At 31.3% G+C, this 21,861-nt stretch overlaps 7 protein-coding genes across 7 annotated transcripts; 4 read left to right on the top strand and 3 right to left on the bottom strand.

Annotated features, from left to right (window-relative positions):
• Window positions 1-667: 667 nt before the first annotated feature.
• On the bottom strand, window positions 668-2,762 carry LOC134837114 (etoposide-induced protein 2.4 homolog). The gene is made up of 3 exons (XM_063852437.1): window positions 2,616-2,762; window positions 2,343-2,551; window positions 668-2,281 (listed from the first exon to the last, which is right to left on the bottom strand). The coding sequence occupies exons 1-3, from the start codon at window positions 2,628-2,630 to the stop codon at window positions 1,357-1,359; spliced, it is 1,149 nt and encodes a 382-aa protein (XP_063708507.1). The 5' UTR covers window positions 2,631-2,762; the 3' UTR covers window positions 668-1,356.
• Window positions 2,763-2,939: 177 nt separating this feature from the next.
• On the top strand, window positions 2,940-4,510 carry LOC134827012 (dnaJ homolog subfamily C member 21). The gene has a single exon (XM_063839536.1). It carries the CDS (start codon window positions 2,953-2,955, stop codon window positions 4,432-4,434), a length of 1,482 nt encoding a protein of 493 aa, XP_063695606.1. The 5' UTR covers window positions 2,940-2,952; the 3' UTR covers window positions 4,435-4,510.
• Window positions 4,399-6,647, bottom strand: LOC134827011 (exonuclease 1). The gene is made up of 2 exons (XM_063839535.1): window positions 6,522-6,647; window positions 4,399-6,467 (listed from the first exon to the last, which is right to left on the bottom strand). The coding sequence occupies exons 1-2, from the start codon at window positions 6,532-6,534 to the stop codon at window positions 4,480-4,482; spliced, it is 2,001 nt and encodes a 666-aa protein (XP_063695605.1). The 5' UTR covers window positions 6,535-6,647; the 3' UTR covers window positions 4,399-4,479.
• Window positions 6,648-7,870: 1,223 nt separating this feature from the next.
• On the top strand, window positions 7,871-8,690 carry LOC134837710 (estradiol 17-beta-dehydrogenase 11-like; the record flags this gene model as incomplete). The annotated part of the gene is made up of 3 exons (XM_063853097.1): window positions 7,871-8,341; window positions 8,394-8,487; window positions 8,542-8,690. Coding segments are annotated over exons 1-3 (714 nt in total), but the record flags the coding sequence as incomplete, so codon positions are not given.
• A 959-nt stretch (window positions 8,691-9,649) lies between these two features.
• Window positions 9,650-10,965, top strand: LOC134827277 (uncharacterized oxidoreductase YoxD-like). The gene is made up of 4 exons (XM_063839859.1): window positions 9,650-10,136; window positions 10,190-10,248; window positions 10,370-10,681; window positions 10,821-10,965. Exons 1-4 carry the CDS (start codon window positions 9,669-9,671, stop codon window positions 10,912-10,914), a joined length of 933 nt encoding a protein of 310 aa, XP_063695929.1. The 5' UTR covers window positions 9,650-9,668; the 3' UTR covers window positions 10,915-10,965.
• Window positions 10,966-15,227: 4,262 nt separating this feature from the next.
• LOC134837709 (cytochrome P450 4c21-like) lies at window positions 15,228-18,209 on the top strand. Its single transcript, XM_063853095.1, has 7 exons — window positions 15,228-15,440; window positions 15,508-15,664; window positions 15,731-15,954; window positions 16,888-17,276; window positions 17,335-17,536; window positions 17,600-17,821; window positions 17,912-18,209. The coding sequence occupies exons 1-7, from the start codon at window positions 15,281-15,283 to the stop codon at window positions 18,082-18,084; spliced, it is 1,527 nt and encodes a 508-aa protein (XP_063709165.1). The 5' UTR covers window positions 15,228-15,280; the 3' UTR covers window positions 18,085-18,209.
• Window positions 18,210-19,761: 1,552 nt separating this feature from the next.
• On the bottom strand, window positions 19,762-20,802 carry LOC134837708 (luciferin sulfotransferase-like). Its single transcript, XM_063853094.1, has one exon. It carries the CDS (start codon window positions 20,800-20,802, stop codon window positions 19,762-19,764), a length of 1,041 nt encoding a protein of 346 aa, XP_063709164.1.
• Between the last annotated feature and the right edge of the window lie 1,059 nt (window positions 20,803-21,861).

Genomic DNA, 21,861 nt, shown 5'->3' with positions numbered 1-21,861 from the left:
ATAACGGTCCTTCACCTTGATGCATGAAAATTATTATTTTTAACAAAATTTTACTAAAAATTTATTTAAATTTATTATTTTTAATTTTTTCACTAAAAAACTTCAAGAATTAAATAAAAGAATTAGAAAATTAATTCATTGAGGAAAGTAAAATTAATTAAAGAAAATAAAAAAATTAAATTAAATAAAATTAGAAAATATTGTAAATATTTTTAAGTTGAATCATTTGAAAAAAAATTATTTTAATTATTTATTTTTTTAAATTATTTCAAAAAAAAAAAATAATAAGAAATAAAAAATAAATAAAGGAAAAAAAAATAATTAAATTAAATCGAATAATTTTAATTAATTAATATTTTTTACTTAATTAAATCTTATTTTAATAAATTAAATGAAATAAATAATTAAATAAAATTTATAAATTAATTTTTTAAAATTTTAAATTTTTTTTTATAAATAAATTAAAAATATAATTCTAAAATATATTCTAAAAAAATTAAACATACCTAAAATTGTCTCAGTTAAATAATAAAAAAATATTTTAATTTTTAATCGACCATTGAATTTTTTAAAAAATTATAAATAAAAGAATTAAAATTGAAAATTTATTTAAAGATTTTTTTAAAAAGTATCTTTATTTTTACATTTTTTTATGTATGTAGAAATAATTAGAATTACAACATTCCGTCCTTATATTGATAATTAGCAGTAATTTCAATGAAATTAGCAAAAAAATCATTAGGTAGCAATTTTTTTCTTTAAATATGTATTTACAAACAAAAAAAAAGTTAAAGGTTAAAGGAGTATCACAATCAGTTCATATTTTATTTTTAAGCAAATTTCTCTTGTCCATTTCAGTTGTTTTCCTATTTTTACTGGTTTTTGTATTTTTTATACAATAAGCACGGGTTTTCCTTAACACTTTTTTTAAACAGCTAAGCTAACGACTAACTATTTTTTAAGCATTTTTAATTTTTTTTTTCATTATTATTTTATGACTTGTCATTTTGTTTAATTTTAAAAATTTGTTTTTATTACAAAAGTGGATAAATAATTGAAAAATAATTTAATTGTTACAAATATTTGACTTTAATACGTATTTTTTTTTATTTATTTTTACAAAATATGACGTTGTTGTTATGTTATAGAAAAATTGTTGTTTTACGAATTTCACGAAAAAACTTAGTCAGTCAATGAATTTCGGTTATTGGTATTGTATAAGTCTTTAAGGAGCTCTCCTTTTATTTATTTCTTTTCAGATAAGCTTTTGTCGTCGTAAATATCATTTTTTTCTTCAGTTAAAAGGATGAGCTGAGTGATGGCATTTATTTTTTTTTGTTGATTTTCGATTGTTTATTACCGTAAATTGCGTGTTCGTCGTTGGATTTGAGCCATTGTGGGTACGGGCGTTGATCGCGAACTGCTTGAGGGCGTCACAGAACTCGGAGTCGCATTCGCGTTGTAACTATAACTACTGCTGCTGCTGCTATTGCTACGATGTGCGGGCGTCGATGTCTTGCACCACAAATTGAAGATTTTGTAGTAGTTGAATTTGATGATTAGATTCGAAATGAGGATAACGGGCGAGAAAATTTTGATGGGAAAGTCGTATGTGATTGCTTTGGGCGACGCCTCGTTACCGCTAATGATGAACAGCGGGAAAAGTGTCGAAAAGACACATCCACTGACGAAGAAATCGCTCGGCAGTTCCGTGAGAATCGCCAATGGGATGCCAAATCCGAGGAAATAGGGCCAATTATATTCGATGTATGTCAAGCGTTTGTGCAGCTCCCATCCCATATTGAACCATTTGTATTCGAACGAGTACAGGGAATACAGCAGAGCCAAATGGATGAAGGAAACAGCACGCGCCAAGTACGGATGCGGCACAAATTTCACGAGCCAAATTTGTCCGAGGAACAAACATTGCACAAGAAGCGACATTAACACGTCGGCGATGAATTTACTGATGCTCGGAAACAGCTGGGGACGTCCTTTCCTGATTTTGAAGGCAGAATCCGCGATATCCTGAAACCAGAGACTGTTAACTGTGCGACTCAGGAGAAAAAGAGGCATTATCCACAACACGCCGAAGAACCCGTCGAGCGTTGGTTCGATATAGCGCCACATTCGAGCACTTCGATCGACATCGCCGTAAATAATATCGACGATATGCCGAATGCCGTGCATTAAAATGTAATTTTTGAAAGCGATGGACAGAAAAAAGATCCCTCCATTCAGGGCGCAACACTGAAAAACCCGCTTTGAAACACTATTCTCACTAAAAAATTAAAAAAAAAAATTATTTTTGGCACAAAAACAAAAAAAAAATTATTACGCACTCTGCACTTTTGTTTTTGTCGCAGTTACTGACAGGCGTTGCACTTCCAGACCTCTGTTTCTTTGTTGGACTTTCACCTTTCTGTTGTTGCTGTTGCTGCTGCTGCTGCTCGAGCAATATCCTGCTGGCATTGCGAGCCTTCATCTCCTGATCCAAGTAGAAGAGTGTCTTGATGCCTTTGATCGAATCCACAGTGCCACACAACAAGTTCTGCGGATTTTTTAAAGTCATTCGTCGAGGTTCAAGTTCAGGGTAAAAAAATATTAAATATTACCGTAATTATTTCCATGACGCACGTTTAGCACTTGGGAGTTTGTTGACGGGACAGTGTTTGGTGTGTGAGTGAGTGTTATGTAAAAATTTGAATTTTGAAAAAATGGAAAAAACTTAAAAAAATAATAAAAAAAAGTTTTTTTGTGTTTTTGCCATCAATAGCGAATTCCGATCGGAATCCCGTCGGAAGTTGTGAGACGAATGAAAGTGATAAGTCGCCAGATGGCGCACGATGTCAATATCCTGTTTGGCGCCACCAAAGCGGAAATGAGCATGACAGCTCATTGTTTTGATTTTGGTTCTCGTGTTTTAAAGCAACAAAAGGCTTTTTAACCAAAATGAAGTGCTACTACGAGGTTCTCGAAGTCGCCCGAGATGCGGATGATGCTCAAATCAAGTCGTCGTATCGGAAACTCGCGTTAAAATGGCATCCCGATAAAAACATCAACAACGAAGCAGAGGCAAAGGAACAATTCCAACTTGTGCAGCAAGCGTACGAAGTGCTCTCGGATCCGCAGGAACGCGCATGGTACGACAATCATCGTGACGAAATCCTCAAAGGCAAGAATACGGACTACGAGGAGGAAGCTCTCGATGTCTTTCAGTATTTCACGGCCTCCTGTTACAAAGGTTACGACAAAAATGAACCGAAAAACTTTTACGCCGTTTACTCGGATGTCTTTTCGCAAATCTTCTCGGAGGACTTTGAGTACATGACAGAAGAAGAAATCGAAGCAGTTCCTATTTTTGGAGATGCTGACAGCGATTACGAGACAGTGGTGCGCCCCTTTTACGCCTTTGCCGAAAGCTATTCGACGAAAAAGAGTTATGCGTGGCTCTTTCCGCATGACGTCACCGAAAAAATCCATCGGAAAATCAACAAACTCATGGACAAGGAAAATAAAAAGATTCAGTTGAAGGCAAGGAAGGAGCGCAACGAAGAAGTCAGAAATCTAGTCAATTTCGTGAAAAAACGTGATCGAAGAGTGGCGGCCTATAAAAAACTTTTGGAAGAAAAAGCTGAGGAAAATCGCATCAAAAGTGAGAAAATCCGTTTGGAACAAATGCGACGCAAGGAAGAAGAATTGAGAGAACAAGAACTGAAACACGCAAACGGCGTCTTAAACAAAGGCTACGAAGAGCAATTGGAACAACTGGAAAGCGCCTATGCCAAACTTTACACGCAAGACTCGGAAGAAGAAGAAGAAGACTCTGACAACGACGACGTTTTGTACTGCGAAGCCTGCAATCGACTGTTCAAGGACGAAAACTCGTACAAAAATCACCTTTCAACGAAAAAGCACAAAGCGAATGTGATGCTGCTGGAAATTCAGCAATCCAAAAACGAAATAGACGAAGAAGAAACGGAAAATCCCGAAAATCATGAACAAGAAAAATCAAACAATGACGAAGAAGTGTCTCCTGAACCTAAAAAACGGGGCAAAAACAAGAAACAAAAAGGCAAGAAACCCATTTCAAGAGTCTCGGAATCATCAGAGACTGAAATTCATGAGCCCGCAATAACGCTTGAAAGTAAACCCGATGACGACGATGACTTTGCCTGGGATGATGGCAATAAAAAATCCAAAAAAGGAAAGGGAAAAGGCAAAAACACGAAAAATGTAGCAAAACAAGAACCTACAACAGCTTCTTCAGCTCCGACGGAGGAAAAAGTGCCACAAAAATCTCAACCAGCTGCGAGTTCAGCATCACAAGACTTGAAATGTGCCACGTGCAACAATAGTTTCCCTTCGAAAAATAAACTTTTCAATCATTTGAAGCAATCGGGACACAGTGTGTACTTACCGAAGAAGAAATAACCAATTTTTTAGGTTGTCAATAAAATAGTTAAAAAATTTAATTTTCTACAGTTTTTTGTTCTTCATGAACCCAAAATGGCTCAAACTCATTTGATTCGTGTCTTTTGTGACTTTTGGCTTACGTTTTGAAAGTCCTGAGGGACGTGAAACCATTTTGTTTCGAACTTTTTGCGAGTTTTGGGATGATTGTTGTGATGACGGCGTAAATTTCATGGGACTATCGTCTTCAATCAAAATAACAGTAGGCTCGATAGGCGTTGAAGTTGTTGAATCGTCATCAATTGGACTGTCGCTAACAATTTCTACTGGATTTGAGTCCTCTTCAGGCGTTAAAATGCTTGACGGAATTTCATCTTCTTCTGATTTTGGTTTTGTTTCAATTTCTTTCGTTGTTTGTTCTTCATTAGTGACTCTCACACGTCTCGTGGTTGGTTGTTGCAGCTTTTCTTGAACCATTTTGAGCAGTTTTAAAGCAGCTGGCGACACAATTTCCTCAGTTCTTTGTTTCGCGAGTGCAAAAAGGTCTTTTTGGGGAGTTACAGTCGAATTGCTTGACGTTGATGGCGATGTTTTGGATGGCGAATCGAAAAGTTTCTTCTTTTTGGGACTCGAAACGGATTCAATTAACGATACGATGCATTTATTGGGGGACATTAGAGGACTTTTGATGGGAGAAGCAGTTTTTCGCTTTGATTTGAAGATGTTACTGGATTTTCGGGGTGACGCAGTTTCATTGGTAGTTGGATTAGTACGTAACTTTTTCTTTGGAGGCTCATCCGCTGACATAAAATACGTTGACATGACATCCTCTTCTTCCTGTATGCTAACGTTACTTTCGTCAAGTGTCTCGAGCTTCGATAAGAAACTATTTTTGATGCTTTTCAGATGTTCCGCTTGAATTTCTTCCTCAGTCGGTGGTTCTTTCGTCATTTTTTTGAAAAGTTTTCTATGTCCGTTCTCTTTGTTGTTGAACCAAATGCTCAATTTCCTGTATTTTTCCTCCATTTGCACATCGGGATCCCAATGATGAACAGTTTTCATCGACATCGGGTCGATATTTCCCAAAGCGAGTTGATATGCTGTCTCGTCGTCAAAAAATTCACCCGAATTTGTCAAAAGTGATAAATCGACATCGTCCTCCAGCGGATTCAATCTCGTCAATTTACGTTCTTTCGGATCAAAAACCACCATATAACGAAAAGTTGCTTCCGCTCGCAAAAATCCCTCTTTGTACTCGTCAGTCACGACAATTTGTCGCATTCCCAAATAACTCGGGATTTTGCCCAAAGCACGTCGCATGTCAGTCTCTTCGGTCATCAATAAAAACTTTTTCGCCTTTGCAAGTCCGATGCCCGGCAAAGAAGGCAAGTAATCGCATCCACTCAAAATGCACATTTGCCGAAATTTGTCAAAAGTGAATTTCTCTTTTCGCACTCCCATCGCCAAATGAAGTTGATCCGCATCCACGAGCAAGCCTCCCGCCGCACTAAATTTGAACAAAACTTTCTTGCATCCGAACAGCAACAAATCCGAGTCTTCTGTGATGACAACTTCCACAATTCCGGACAAATTCAAAAAAGCCAATTGCCCATCAGCTTCGTACGGTGCGACAATGCAGTCAATTCCGCGGGCATGACAAGCTTCGATCAGGGCAAGAGCCATCGCATGCGACACATTCACGGCGCGTTGCAAGTAACTTCGAGCTTCGTTTGCGCGTCCCGCAGCGATTAATTCACGTGCTTTGGTTTTTGCGGCTTTTCGAGACTCGCGACGTTCTGCTTCAACACCTGCTTTGGCAGCCAAATGACGACCATCGAACACGAGAATCGGGCGAATGCGATACGCAACTAAATGATTGATTTGTTTCAAGCAGTATTGGATGTGAACATTTGTCTTTTCGCCGTTCAAGAGTTTTTCGGCACATCCGATGACGCCTTTGTGCAACCAGCAATACGCATCGACAGCAACTGTGGCGCCCGAGAGATCCGAAAGGGAGATTTGACGTGATGCCTTTTCGACAAAGGGAATCAGACCTGAAAGGAAATTTCATTATTTTTAAGTTTTTTGTGAGAAAATCTAATTTTTACCTGTAATTCCCATGGCTATGAGAAGAAATTCTTTGAAATTATTCACAAAATCCTACGTTTACATTGATATTTTACGTGAAAAAACTAAAAATTAGCGACAATAATAATTCAAAAAAGACAATTGAGACGAATGAAAGTGATTTTCGCGCTAAAAATGACCCAGCTCACAGAACGATTTTTTTTCATACTGGGGCTCATCAGCTGTTCAGTGAGAAAGTGCAAATTCACACTCATTTTTCCGGTTTTGGAGTGTGAAATTTGTGTCAGTGACGATTTTTACAATATTTTTTGCCGTTATTTGAATTTTTATACAAAATTTTTGAAAATTTACAAAATTTCTTTAAGGTTTTTATAGTTTTTGATTTTTTTTATAAAAAATTCATTACAAAAAAAAAATTACAATTTTAAAATTTTCAAAAAAATTTAAATTCAAATATAAAAATTTTTAATCAAATTTTTTGAAAATTTTCCTTAATTAAAGTTTTTACATTTTTATTTATTTTTAATAAAAATTTTTAAAAATCTTGAAGATTTACAAAAATTACAATTTTTATTATAAAAAAATTAAATTTAAATAGTGCTATTGGAAAATTAAAAATCTTTTCTCAGAGAAAAACAAAATTCCTTAAAATTGAAAAAAAAAATATTTAAATTTTTTAAATTTTAATTTTTATTATGAAAAATTTTTAAATTTCTATTAAAATTTGTGCATTTTGAGAACCAAAAATCGTTCCTTTGAGAAAAAAATTTTCTTAATTTTAAAAAATTTCATAAATCAGAAAATTTTCTTTAAAAATCTTTGAACAAAAATACCGTTGAACAAAAAAAAAATTACATAATTGAAATAATTAAATAATAAATATTAAATAATTTTCTCATAAAAAAAAGTAAATATTAAAATCCATTTTCTATTGGAAATCCCTCATCTTCTTTAAAAACCAGTCCAAACGACGTCACTTCTTGTATGATCTTATCTCACAAGTCTAAAAATAGCTCAATTTCTTCAGAAAAAATTACAAGCAATGAAGAAGCAAAGCATAAATTATTGCTCAACGAGCTACTTTTCGTCACTATCGTTACACGGAGTAATTCTTACCTTTAATTTATTCTGCAACGTCATTAACCAAGTTATTATTTTTGTTTTGATCCGATCATTCCATGTCATTCTAAAAAACTTTTTGACCATTAGTCTCGTAGCAATCGTCACGGAAGCAACATCTATCAAAATTTATCTTAATTTTTTTTTTGCGTCAAGTGCCTTTGAAATTATTCAGTAATTAACGTTTTTTGTCGGTGCGCATTTTTTGTTGTCCTTCTCAAGTATACCCACTTTACGTTGAGTAAATGCGATGAAACATCAACTTGTGGCACTTTTGTTTGTCTTCGATTTCATGAAAGTCTTAGTGCTGAGTATCGTAACGGGTCTCAAGTTGTTGTTCAAGACAGTTTTCATCCGAAAACGAAAGAACATTTCGGAGCAACTTGCGCTCGTGACGGGCGGCGGAAATGGCTTGGGACGCGAAATTTGTTTAAGACTCGCACAGGAAGGATGTAACTTGGCAGTAGTCGATTTGAATTATGAAGCAGCAAAATTAACAGCAGACGATGCGAAACGATATGGCGTGGATGCAACTCCGTATCAAATTGACGTTTCAGACTTTATGGCTGTAGAAAAGTTGAAAAAGATCGTAAATGCGGATATGGGACCTGTAGATATTTTAGTGAATAATGCTGGAGTGAACTTTACGGGACCAATTGTGGAAGAACATCCCCTAAAAATACAAAAATTCATGGATATTAACTTGATGGCGTATTTTTGGGTAAGAAAATTACCTAAAAAATTTTTTTTTATTAATTTTTCTTTAAAAATAGACAACTCGAGTCTTCTTACCTCCAATGATCAAACGAAAGCACGGACATATCGTTGCAGTTTCCTCCTTGGCAGCATATTTTCCGAATCCAAATGGTACGTAAACCTCAATTTCCTTTAAAAAAAATCATTTTTTAAACAATTTTTCAGTTGCTACCTACACAACTTCCAAATTCGGCATTCGTGGCTTCATGGAAGCCCTTAACCATGACCTTTACATACAAGGACATGAAGATTACATCAAGACAACTTGCGTTTTTCCTTACTACATCAGCACAACAAAATCATTGGAAGAGCGTGTACGAGCAATTTGCAAATATCGCTATACCGTAACACCCAAAGAAGCTGCCGAAAATGTCGTTGAGGGGATTTTGTACAGTCGAGAGACAGTAATGGTACCGAAAATTGCATCAATTTTGTTTTATCTGTAAGAATTTTTAAAAAATTAATTAAAAATTTGCTTTAAAAAAATTATTTTTTTAGAAATTCTCCGAGATTCTTCCAAAAAGTCTACTTGGATGTCATGTTCAAGTTCAGCAGCGACGATAAATGGCACATTGACAACGACCTGTGGTGAATATATTTATTTTTCTGCAAAAACATGTGATTTTAAACGTAGAAATTTAACAAAACAGGGAAATAAAAGTATTTATGAGAATATTTAAGCAATTTTTTTCGTTGCAAATATTCTGTTTTGATCACTTCATGACTAAAGAATACCGAATTTCTTACGTCAATGCAAATTTTATATTATTTTTTTGTACAATGAGTGGATTTTAACGAGGTATCTCATAAATTTAACTTAAAAATCGAGATAAAGGGACAAAAATTAGAAATTTTATCAAAATTTAATAATTTTTTGTGATTTTTTACGGTAGCGATCATCTAAAAAAAACCGGTCTATCTTATCACTCATCATCTAAAAAAAAATTATTTGAAGGCACGTGGAATACACGTTTAACAGCTATTACCGGTAAAAATTACTAAATTTCATTAATTCATTCATCTAACTCGTTTACGTTAAAAAAAAAGTGAATTTTAAGGTAAATATTGCTTGATAGTTTTTTTTTGTAATAAAAAAAGAAGAAGAAAAAAAGTTGACAAACGAGCTCCAAAATTTTGCATATTATTTAATTTTTTTTTTTTCCAAAAAAGTGCAAAGTTTACCTTTTTTGTGAGTGACTTCGTTGAACGAACATTCAGTTTAACGCGAACCGTACGACAGAAAACATCGTTTTTGGGACGATTTTTAATTATTTTTCTAACAAAATTTCATCATGGAAGAAGAGTTTAGTGAATTGAGATGGTTTTATCACCTTTTACGATCGCTCGTTGTGAGTATTTTTCTCGGCATCCGGCAACTTTTCCAACGTTTGACGATGAAACGAAAAGACATCAAGGGACAACTTGCTCTCGTAACGGGCGGCGGCAATGGTCTCGGACGAGAAATTTGTTTGGGACTTGCGCGCGAAGGATGTAACATCGCCATCGTTGACATTGATGAAAAATCTTCCATGGAAACTGTCGAAGATTTGCGTGGATTGGGCGTCAAAGCGGAATACTACAATTGTGACGTTTCGGATTCGGATGCCGTTGAAGAGTTAAAAAGTAAAGTAGTTAAAAAATCGGGTACAGTCGATATTTTGGTCAACAATGCGGGAATTTTGTTCTCTCGTCCTGTCATCGAAGAGACAACAGCTAACATCAAAAAGATGGTTGGCATTAATTTGATGTCCAATTTTTGGGTATGTATTCAGGTCATCTTCTCGTTGATTTTTTTACAACTTCATTTTTGTAGATGACACGCGCATTTCTACCGTCAATGGTGAAGAAACGCAGGGGACACATCGTATCAATGTAAGTCTCGTAACACACGTCACAGCACTAAAAAATTTAAATAAATCCATAAAAAATTGACGTTAATTGCTTCACATTTGAAACTTGTTTATGTTTACATTTTTTTTTTCGTCAATTTCAGCGGTTCAATGGCATCGTATTTCCCAAATCCCGCCGATACCATTTACACGACGACGAAATTTGGTGTGCGTGGCTTCATGGAAGCCATCAGTCAGGATCTCTACATTCAAGGATTGAACAAGGAAATTATCACAACTGCCGTTTTTCCGTATTTCATGAGCACAAGTAACAAAATCGGGTCGCATGTGAAGGACATTTGTCGTCATAGCTTCATGTTGACACCGACAGAAGTCGCGAACGAGGTGATTCAGGCCATTTGTTACAACAAACAGGCGATTATGATTCCGCGCGGCTTTGAAACGTTATTTTACGTGTAAGTTCATTGTAAAACACGCAGTTCGTTGACCAACATTTTGGGTGACAAAAAAAAAGATGTCATCAAGATTTGCGAAATTAACGAACCAAGTCAAGGTTTTAAATAAAATTTTTACCTCTTTTTTTCTATTTCACAGCAACTTTCCACGCTTCTTTTGGCACGAATATTTACGAACAACGTTCAAGATTGATGATTCCTTAAAATGGAAGCTGCCAGAGGATACTGCTTGAAAATAACTTTTAACTTGGTTCTGTGATGCTTTTGTTTAACCTACATGAAAAAAGACAAATTTTGTGAATTTAGGTTGCTAAAAAAATAATATGTAATAAAAAATTAACTTTTTTAACTAAATTAAAATATTGATCTACTTTTTTATCTTTTGATGCTGCAAAATTCGGTCAAAATGCGGAAAACAGATATAAAAAAGAAATTCAAAAAATATGTCAAAATGCAAATTTAAATATGTGCAAAAAAAATTGAATAAATCAATAAATCTGCTGTCACAAACGTTTTTTTGCAAAAAAAAAAAAATTATATAAATTTACGTAACAAATAAAATAAAAACGAAAGTTTGATTTTTGCAGAGCTAAATTTTTAACTGATCATCAATTTTTGTACCTTTGAATGAAGTTGAGCGACATCTTTTTGATATTTGATGAAGTTTGTGGTTATTTTTAGGCTCCAGTGTAGTTGAAGTTTTTTTATAAGTTGAAACTATAAAAAAAATGTGGAACTTATTCATTCATAAAAGTAAACGAATAAATTTTGTTGAATGATTTTCTCGTGCGTGACAACAATTTGCGATTTCTAAAAAAGACAAAAAAAATCTAATTAATTTTATTTTGTAGAAAAAAGAAATATTTAAAAAATTTTTAATTTTAAAATTTTAACAAAAAATATATTTTTATTTAAATATTTTTCAAAAATTATTTGTAAATTAAAAAATTATTAAAAAAAAATTAAAGTTTAAAGTCCTTATAATCGTTTTGTAAGATATGGAATATTTTTTTTTTTATTTTTTTATAATTTTTTTTACCATGTGTTTGAACCATAAAAATAAATAAAAAAAACGTCGTTGACTTCAAGAATTTATATGTACAAAAACCCGTAAATTTTTTTGCAACCTGTTTTGCGAATTTTGGTTTCGTTTTGTATAAAATTTACATTAAAATTAGAATTATATGCTTTAAATATAAGAAACAAGAAGATATAAGAATTTGAGAACAGGTTAGGTCAAGTTTATATTTTTGATAATTTTTAACATAATTTCAGCTGTCTGGCTATTTTTGAAAATCTTTTATAAAAAATCACACATTTAAATTTTTTTTTTGTGCAAAGTATGAACTTTTGTTCAATTTTAACTTTTTATTAATTAATTAAATAAATTTAGTGGAAATTTAGCTAATTAAATTAATTAAATTTTTACATTTGATATTCCAAGCCCTTCTCTCCTTCCAATTTTTATTTTTTTTTTCTTCCCGCTAAAGGTACCTTTAAATTTTGAACACCATCTAAGCCATTCATTAACACATATAATTGATATTTAAACAACATTTGAAGGCTACACAAACAAATTTGAACTGATTCAAGGGAACTTGTGTACTTGACTTCTTCGATCATCTGACAAATCAGCACAACGCTCATATTTTTTTTTGACAAATAACACGCTTAAAAGCACTAAAAACGAATAATAATGTTAACCAAACACAATAAAGTTCATTCACATTTAAAACAAAAATAAACACTCGTCAAGAACTGAGTCGTCTTTTGTCGTAAAATTGATTAATTATTGCAATTCTGTTCTGTTATTTTTTAATAAAACGCATAAAATTTTCTTCCCGCGCTTTTTTAACACTTATGAAGGATCAAAAAACCGTGTGAAAAAATGACATAATACAAGCCATAAGAATTATGTGTTAATTTATCACAACAAATTCAAATGGAGCCAATTACAATTTGGCGTTACTTACAAAAAAATTGAGCAAATATTTGTTTTTTTTTTCAATTTTTTTATGGTACTATAATTGACTGTAACTTTATTGACGAATTTAAATTCAAAATATTTATTTTCTTTTCCGTATTTGGCATTAATTTCAGAATTTTATTTAAAAAAAAGTAAAATTAAAGAAAAAATTTAAATCCGGGAATTATGAGACCAGTCGTCTCCATTTGTCACTTTTTCGCACCTGTCATTCAACTTAACATTGACTCTGAATTGCGTGTTTCAATGAAGCAAATTCAAATCGCAGTTAAATGATTTATTGTACGGCCAAAGCTGAACAAACAGAGAAAAAACGGCAAATATCTTAATAATAATGTTTTAATTGTCGTTCTGAGTAATGCAAATATTTTATCAAAGCACACCGATTTGCGCAATGAACTTTGATTCCTTAAGCTGAAATCATTAGTTTATTGTTTTCGAACACTTGAAACTTTTTTTTATTAAATTATTTGCTCATTATGACCTCTCGTCGTGCCTACGTGTTAGATTTCCATCGAAAATTCGCTTAAAGAACTTCTCTTGAATGACCTTTTTTTACTTGAGAATCTTCACAGTTATAAATTTCAACTTCACCGCAATAATTACAATCATCATCATAAATCAAGAAAGGTGCTGAAACCTACTTTTGAGCCTAACGAATAAAATATTTCTCTTAAAATTGTCGGACATATCAACGAAATGTTAATGTTTAGGTCACTTCACAAAAGATTAAAGAAAAAAATTCAAAGTCATTCAATTTGGAGTTCATTTGTATGTTTATGAATTAAAATAGAAAAAAAAATGTACACATGTTTGATTTTTTGCAGTAATTTTTCAATAAAATTGGGTTTCTGAGGGCTTTGTTAAAGGTAATTTATCAATTTAATTCGTAAGAATGATTGGCATTGTGATTATTTGGTCTTCAAAGATGAAAAAAAAATTAGAAATCTTAGATAAATTTGAGCGTTGGGTCGATTTAGTCGACCTTTAGTGCGGTTTTGTGAGAAAATTTCCCAATAATTTAATTTTTATTAAATATTTCTCGCTGGCCATGTATGCTCATAAATTTACTTAAAACCTTCACCTTTTCTACAAATAATAAAAAAAAATTAATAAATAATTTTTTCAGAAAAATGAATATAAATTAGAATTCAGATATTTGTCACAATGAAAGAATAATAAACTACATAAATTAAAAACAAAAATTAAATTAAAAATTTAAATAATGCCTATATTTAAAAAAAAATAAATATTTAAATAATAAAATTTTATTATTTTCTTTAATTTTTTTTCAAAATTATTTGAATTTTATTTTTTATAGATCTTTTTTGTTATCAAATTTTTGAATAAAATTATTAAAAAAAATTAATTTATTATATGAACTATTTAGAACAAAAAAATAGAACTTCATTGTCGCAAAATAATATCAACAGAAAAATTTAAAAAATTAAGATTCAATTGAAAGTCGTTTAGGGAATAAATATAAAAAAAAAATATTTCTGTCTAGAATAAAATTTATGACGCAAATTGCTCAATTATAATTTTAGGAAAATTGACAAAAGAACATGATCATTCAATATTTTTCAAATTTAGTAGTACACCAAAAAAATTTTTTTTTACAGTTGTAACAAATTACAAGTTAAAAGAAAAATAGGAAATTAAAATTTACAAGCGTTGTAACTTGTAACGTTACATAAAGTGTATGGATAACTAATTATAGCGCAATGATTAGCGATTTATTGAGTAAGTATTCTCGTGATTTAAACCACGTGTAACCTTTAAAAGACTTTATTGATGTTCAGGAGTTCAAGGTGATCAAAAAGAAATTTTTATTTTCACGAGACTTTTATAATTTTTTTCTTCCAATAAAAAAACTAGATTCTAGAAATTCTAAAAATGACGTCTTTTGGTCTCGTTTGACGTTTTTTTTCAACTTTTAATTTTTTCTCCATTATTTATTTATTTTATTACTATTCGAAGATTCTCAATAATTTTTTTTTATTTTATTTTTTTTTTTAGAAACTTGTCAAAAGTCAAGAATGGTCTCTAAATATTCTTTAATTACTGACGCAAATTCGTCTTTCGGGTGAATTATGACGACTTAATGACACATCAACTAAATTTCAAGTGACACTCGAAAAATTCGATTCGAGCTCTTTTCAGCAAAAATTACTTGCAAATTTTTTTTTTATGAAAAGATTTTTTTACCGTTCTCATTTATTTGCATAAATAAGAAGTCATCAGGTTTCTAAATTTCCAGTTTTAATCGAATTATCACAAATTTTGTCATTCTCAGTCCAGACAGCGTAGAGGAGAGACACGAAAGCAACTCCTGCAAACGAATTGCCTCCGAAGAGCAATTAACACAACGGAAAATAGTCGTACGAGAAGCACTTCGTGTAAAAAGTAAACAATGCTTCAAAATTTCGTGTAGTATAAAATATTTGAACACTTATGAGAACGCCTTTAGTTAGTTGGCGCTCGTTACCGGATTCAGTTGAAATTTAATTGAAAACATAATTTTAAATTATTTCGGAGTTCAAAGCAATTCAACCACTCGATAAATTAAAATTATAATAAAAAAATTTTTTTGGGAGTGGAAAAAAACCAAAAAAATGTTCATTTTCGTGCTCACAAGTTTCGTGTTATTTTTCTACGCACTTTTATACTACATAAATGTCCGATGGATGTACAGATTCGCCGACAAGCTTCCCGGTCCCAAAGGAATACCCATTTTAGGAATTGCCACAGAATTTCATGCATTAAATAGAGAAGGTGCTAAAAAAATTAAAAAAAATTATTAAATAATTTTTTATTAAAAAAAAAATATTTCTAAATTTAGAAAAGTGCAATAAATTACTGGAATATGCGGAAAAATATCCAAGCATCGGTGCATGTTGGTTCGGGCCAGTAGCGCTCAAATTATACATTCACAATCCGGATTACATTCAAAAAATCTACAATGCATCTCAGTGTTTGAAGAAACCGACAGGTTACAGGTTTGTGCTAAAATATAAATAAAATAAAATTAGAAAAAGTGAAAAAAAAAATAAAATTTTTAAAAGGTTCTTCGGTTGGGGATCAGGACTTGTGACAGCTGATGTTAAAACATGGAAAGTGCATCGAAAATTATTGAACAGTGCATTTACTCTAAAGTCCCTTCAGAATTTTATTCCAATTTTCCATGAAGGAAGTAAGGAATTTGTGCGTCATATTGGACATAATTTGGGAAAAGGCGAGTTTAATTTGTTGGAATATGCAGTTAAAGCGACGTTGGATAGCATTTGTGGTGAGTTTTCAGCATTATTGATATTTTTTAAAAATTAATTTTGTGAAAAATTAATTTTTATGAATTATTACTTTAAATTTTTACATATTAAAAAAAATTAATTTAATTAATATTTTATATTTTTCGTCATTTTTAAATTATAAATTTGTTTAAATTTTCAAGATTATTCATAAAATATTTTTTTTTAAATATTAAAAAAAGTTATTATTATTTTTATTTTTTTTTATTTTTTATATTTTATTAAAAAAAAATAAATAAAATATTTTAAATTAAAAAAATATTTGAAAATATAATAAAATAATTTATTTTTATAAAAAATATAAAAAATTAAACAAAAAAAAAATTATGAAAAATTGTAGAAATAATTATCCTTCAAAAAATTTTATTTTTTTTTTCAAAAAAGATTTTTTTAAACAAACTTCCTTAAAAATATTTTTTCGTTCGCGCAATGAAAAATAATCTAAACTAGGCCAATCATCTAAATCATATCAATTTTGCATGCATGTCACGCAATTCGGTCACGTTTAGAAAACGTTTCTTTTCATCATCAAGTTTTTACTTTGACATGTAAATCTCACATATGCAATAAACCTCTAAAAATAAATGAATAAGTGACAATTCATCATTTCATCAACTATTTTGTACAAACATTTCATGTTCAATTTATTTTCATGTTCAAGGTCGTCTTTTGTGCCTATGTTTACCATTTTTTTCTCTTCTTAAAAAAAAACTTTTAAATCATTTACCAGACATTTACTGTGATGGTCACTATTCATTTATCGGCAAACATCATGAGATGGTACTTACTTCACCTTCAATTAATGATGACATTTAAAAAAAAAATCCATTACTATTGAAAAAAATTACACAATTTTCGGAAATTTAATTATTTTTTACGACTTATGAAATTTTCTCACCTTTTTTTCTTCACAGCAACGTCGTTCGGCGTCAACATCAATGCGCAAGAGAACAATCATCAATTTAACAAGTATCTCCAGCGAACACACGAAATTGTCTCAATTCGCATGTTTACTTTGGAATTTCACTCGGATTTGATTTTCCGCATGAACAAATTGTACCACGAAGACAAATATGTGCGAAAAATGTGCGTCGAGTTTGGAGATGAGCTGATCAATAATCGGAAGCAAGAAATCGAGAAAAAATTGGATATTAACACGAATGTCGTGGAAGACGAGGAAGAAAGTGAATTTTCGAAAAAACCTCAGATATTTGTGGACCATTTACTCAAAGTGACAGATGAGGGCGGCAGGCAATTTAACGAAAATGAGATTCGGGATCACGTTTTTACAACAATTTCTGCTGTAAGTAACGAATTTTTGCTTTGATTTAATTTTTTTCAACAATTTTTTTTTGAAATAGGGCAACGAAACTACCGCATTATGTGTCAGTTATGCTCTTTTATTCCTCGCCATCCATCCAGAAATTCAAGAAAAGGCAGTGCACGAGCTAATTGAAGTCTTTGGAACGGAAAAACTTGAAATCGATTACGATCGTCTCAAAAAATGCACGTACTTGGAGATGATTATTAAGGAAACTCTTCGACTTTGTCCCTCAGTTCCAAGTAAATTTTTTATAAAAATCACTTTTAAAGATAATTTTTTAATTTTTAAATAATTTTTAACAGTGATTGGTCGTGAAACTCTTGCTGATATCGAACTCGAACCAGGTCTTGTTGTGCCCAAGGGAGTTGACATCCTCGTGAATCTATTTGCCCTTCATCGACGCTACGAGAATTGGGGCTACGACAGCAAAATGTTCAATCCAGATCGGTTCCTGCCCGATGTCGTTGCCAAACGTCATCCGTACGCGTATCTTCCATTCAGCATCGGTGTCAGAAATTGCATTGGTATGTGACTTTTCACACTTTTTCGTTTATTTTTCTCGCGACATGCATTACATCACCCTTTATTTTGTCTCATTCTAAACGCTAATCTAGGTCAAAAATACGCGATGATCAGTTTAAAAGTGATGCTCATCAACCTACTGTTGGCTTACAAGTACAAGACGCATCTCAAATGGGAAGATATCAAATGGAAATTCGACGTTCATTTGCACATTACAAAGCCACATCTCGTGGAAATTGAAAAGCGGAATATTTATGTGGATTAAAAAAAAAATAATTTTTAAGTTTAAATTAACTTTTTTTTAAATAGAAATGAAATTTGTGATTAGTTCTGTCTAAATGATGCTTAAAAAATATTTATTTTAAGGTTTATTTGTAACTAACTGGTAAATAAAGCTATGTCTAAGTGAGTAATATACTTTAAAGCAGTTTGTTTCACACTCAGTAGGTAATGTTTGTTTAATCTCGAAACAAATAAAAGCGTTAATACGATAATGATGAGCGTTAATGGTTCAGGGTTAAGCACGTTGTGCGACAAAACAAATAATTGCTTTGTTTGTTTGGTTTTGTTTGATCTCACTTAAAAATGCGTAAAAATTATTCAAAATTTTTGACGTAGATAAAAACGTAAATTAATAAAAAAAAATTTGCAGAAAAACATGTTTCTTTTAGCATATTTTTAAAATTCTAAACAACTTTTGTCGTAAGGCCGGTACAATAATCAAAAATGTTTTCGATTTTTTAGACGTAGGACCCGTAGATTTCGTAGGACCCATAACTATTCAATCAATTGACTTTTAACATTTTTTGCTAACATGAAAATAATTATGATATGTAATGAAATTTACGCGCGATATTTAAAGAATTTTTAAAATTTGCCACAAGTTACTCCAATTTGTTCTAATTTTTGCGATTGTAAACCTTCTATAAGACAATAGAAACACATTTTAATAGCTTACTTAAGAGCCTCCAGAAGCAGATATCAAATTAAACGATGCGTATGGCTTTTAAAGTTCAGTACACGAAAGATTAATTTTAAGAAAGATTACACAAGGAACATTTATGACGGTAGTTGACTGTGTTTTCGATTAAGTTTATTAGAAAAGACAAAAATGTGTTCGCAATTTGTTTATAATTTGTAAAATGCCTCGTTACATTTTGAACATCCACAAATAAATTTTTTCCATCTTTAAATTTCTTCTCCATCTTTTTTATAAAATTTTATTAAGGCTTTCTTTTAGTTAGTGAAATGGTTCCGATCTCAGAACTTTTTTGTCATAAGTGTGCGTTCATCAACGTTTATAACACTTTTTTTTAAATTAATAAAGTTTTTCAAAGCAAATTTCATTCTGCACTCCAAATATTTTAAGAAAAATAAAAGGTTTCTGCTCTGTGTCGATTGTCTGCCTGAATTAATGTTAAGACATATAATATAATTTGCATTTCAGGTATATCCTGAAAAGACATAAAAAAATTGATCTTCCAATTGAAAACCTGAAAAATCAAAAAATTAAAATTTAAAACTAAAAAAATTAATAAACGGAATAAAATATACTTACAAAAATCTAAAACAAAATATAATTTTTTACATTTGTCCCAAAGATACAAATTCCCCCAATGAACTCCCAAAAACATTTTCAATTATTGTTTCGGCCTAATGTTTAATTAAAAACAAATAATTCTTGAAACGAGCTTCTAACAGAAAATGAACTACATGAATTCAAAATAAATCAATTTTATTTTATAACAATTTGGATATTCAAAGAAATTTTTAGTTCACTTTCAAATTTTCATGAAAATCTTCTAAAAACGGAAAAAATTAGAGAAATCGGCACCTTTTTTAATTTAAAAATATTTTTTGTCCTAACGAGTAATTTTTTATCCTAACTACACCTATTTTATCATCTAAATTTATGAATAAATAAAATTTTCTTGCTGTCAATTTATCGTTCTTCACAACTTATGCTGAAGTCCTTTAAACGTTTTCCAATAATTTCTTCCTTAACACTCAGTCGTTCAATTTTCCGCTCAATTTGCTCTTCAAATTTTTCGATAAACTGTTGCGACATTTCGTCTTTGTACGTGTCCGTTGTGGCTTTTCGTATGAAAATAAAATCCGGATCCAAAAGCGAATGACAAACAGTCGAACACACAAACAGCATATCCTCTTGATTACACGCCTTGTTCTTCCGCATTGACTCCGGTTGCAAATACTGATACAACTCGTCAACTTGTTCCGCGTTGATCGTTTTGCCGAGAAAATCTGCCGTGCTTCTGATGACTTTCTTCAGATCGCGTTTCATGTCTTCGTAGTTGATGAACAAAATGTTCGACTGATCACGTAGCTTGTCGAATTCGTTGATGTAGTTCACGAGAGGCCCGTAATAAACGTTTCCTTCGAGATACAAGTTGAAAAATTCGTCTTTGGTCCCGTTAAAAGCGTGCAAACTCCGATAGTGATGTAACAACGAAACAGCAGCATCTTTTGAATTCCGCTGGATTTGAATGATTTTCGGTTTGACACTCCACAGCTCTTCGGGAAGATGTCCCACGGGTAGATGCGATTTGATGAAACGCGGCGACGGAATCAAGTCTATTTGATCGAGAACGACAGAAATGGATTGATCAACCGGTAAATTTGATGCAAGTTCCAACAATGGGAAACGAAACATTTGCGAAATTTTCTCTGCTTTTCTGTAGTTTAAATCGTTGCCCAAAAGCCAAACCATTTCTTGCAACCAACTTGTGCCCGATTTCGGATAACCACACACGAAAACGTCATCGGGACGAATTTTGAACTCGCGAATCATTTTTGCGTATTGTTTGTGCGTTTCGGGCATGCAGAAGCCTTGGAAATCGTAATCCGGACCAAGGGGAGTTTTTGGCGGCGAAACCCACTTGTATTTGTAGTACTTTAGATCACTTCTGAACTTGAGATATTTCGAGCTAACTTCTTCCATGGAAAATTCCATATTGCGCTCCATTTTTTTTCACGTCTCGTTTGAATATTTTAACGTTTAAGGGTCGACCGATGACGAACAAATGATTTCTTTTTTGAATTCATCTCCTATTTATAACGTTAGGACCGATTTTTGAGCAAAAATATTTTTTTTATATAAAAATTTGTCTTTTTAAAAATTTTTTGGCATATGTAACATCATACAAGTGACATAACGATGTACGTCGCGGCATATTTTTGCTTTGTCTTTTCGTCACAAGCACACATTTACCCTCGTTTCGTTAACACACTGACTGATTACGACTAAAAACAGGTTTTTGTAACAATTTTTCAGTAAAATTTTGAATTGTCTTTTAAAATAATTTTTTTTAAAGAATTTTTAAAAGTTTACAAACCATAAAAGTCAAGAATTTAAAAAAAAAATATTAAAGAAAAAATTATTTTATTAAAAAAAAATTAGTAAAGCTTAACTTTACAAGCATATCATAGTCAAAATGCCTCTTCAATAAAAAAATGTGGTATTGAAATTTCTTTAACCCAAATAATCGTTTGATATTTGTGGGAAATTTGCATAATGAAACAAGCAAATTCAAACGAGTTTTATTGAATGAAACATTTTTACCTGATTCATTAAAAAAAAAAAAATTTTTTTTTTTTTGATAAAAATGATCGATTGGTATAAGTTGCCAAAATTGCAATAAAAAAGTGCGAATAAAACAATGAAAATTTTATGCGATTAAAATTGCAATAAAAAAGTAGTAAAAATGTATGTTACAAAAATAAAATAAAATTAGAATTTAAACTCGATTTTGTTAAAAAATCTTATTAAAACTCAATAAAATTAATTAAAATTAAGTAATAATTTTTTATTAATTTTGAGATATTGAGTTAAAATGAGTAAAAACAAATTTAAACATACCTAATTTTAGTAATTTTTTTGAAGATAAACATTTTTTTAAAAAATAAAATTTTTTGCTTAATTTTATTCATTTTTAAATGAAAAATTTTCAAGTCAGATTAACTTTTCATAAAATATTAGAGCTGACAAAGAAAAATTGTGCCAATTACGTTAGGCATTCTTGAA

The sequence above is a fragment of the Culicoides brevitarsis genome, chromosome 1 (assembly GCF_036172545.1).
Source record: "Culicoides brevitarsis isolate CSIRO-B50_1 chromosome 1, AGI_CSIRO_Cbre_v1, whole genome shotgun sequence".
Classification (NCBI taxonomy): Eukaryota; Metazoa; Arthropoda; class Insecta; order Diptera; family Ceratopogonidae; genus Culicoides; species Culicoides brevitarsis.
The sequence above is the reverse complement of the archived record's forward strand: the minus strand, read 5'-3'. Positions and strand labels throughout refer to the sequence as shown.

Bases quoted from the DNA above. Each gene is read 5' to 3' on its own strand.
- LOC134837709 (XM_063853095.1), top strand. From the start codon at position 15,281: ATGTTCATTTTCGTGCTCACAAGTTTCGTGTTATTTTTCTACGCACTT. The intron at 15,955-16,887 runs GTGAGTTTTCAG...TTTTCTTCACAG, and splicing joins GACGTTGGATAGCATTTGTG to CAACGTCGTTCGGCGTCAAC. The intron at 17,822-17,911 runs GTATGTGACTTT...ACGCTAATCTAG, and splicing joins CGGTGTCAGAAATTGCATTG to GTCAAAAATACGCGATGATC.
- LOC134827012 (XM_063839536.1), top strand. From the start codon at position 2,953: ATGAAGTGCTACTACGAGGTTCTCGAAGTCGCCCGAGATGCGGATGAT.
- LOC134837708 (XM_063853094.1), bottom strand. From the start codon at position 20,802: ATGGAGCGCAATATGGAATTTTCCATGGAAGAAGTTAGCTCGAAATAT.
- LOC134827277 (XM_063839859.1), top strand. From the start codon at position 9,669: ATGGAAGAAGAGTTTAGTGAATTGAGATGGTTTTATCACCTTTTACGA. The intron at 10,137-10,189 runs GTATGTATTCAG...TCATTTTTGTAG, and splicing joins ATTTGATGTCCAATTTTTGG to ATGACACGCGCATTTCTACC. The intron at 10,249-10,369 runs GTAAGTCTCGTA...CGTCAATTTCAG, and splicing joins AGGGGACACATCGTATCAAT to CGGTTCAATGGCATCGTATT.
- LOC134837114 (XM_063852437.1), bottom strand. The intron at 2,282-2,342 runs GTGCGTAATAAT...TTAATTTTTTAG, and splicing joins GACAAAAACAAAAGTGCAGA to TGAGAATAGTGTTTCAAAGC.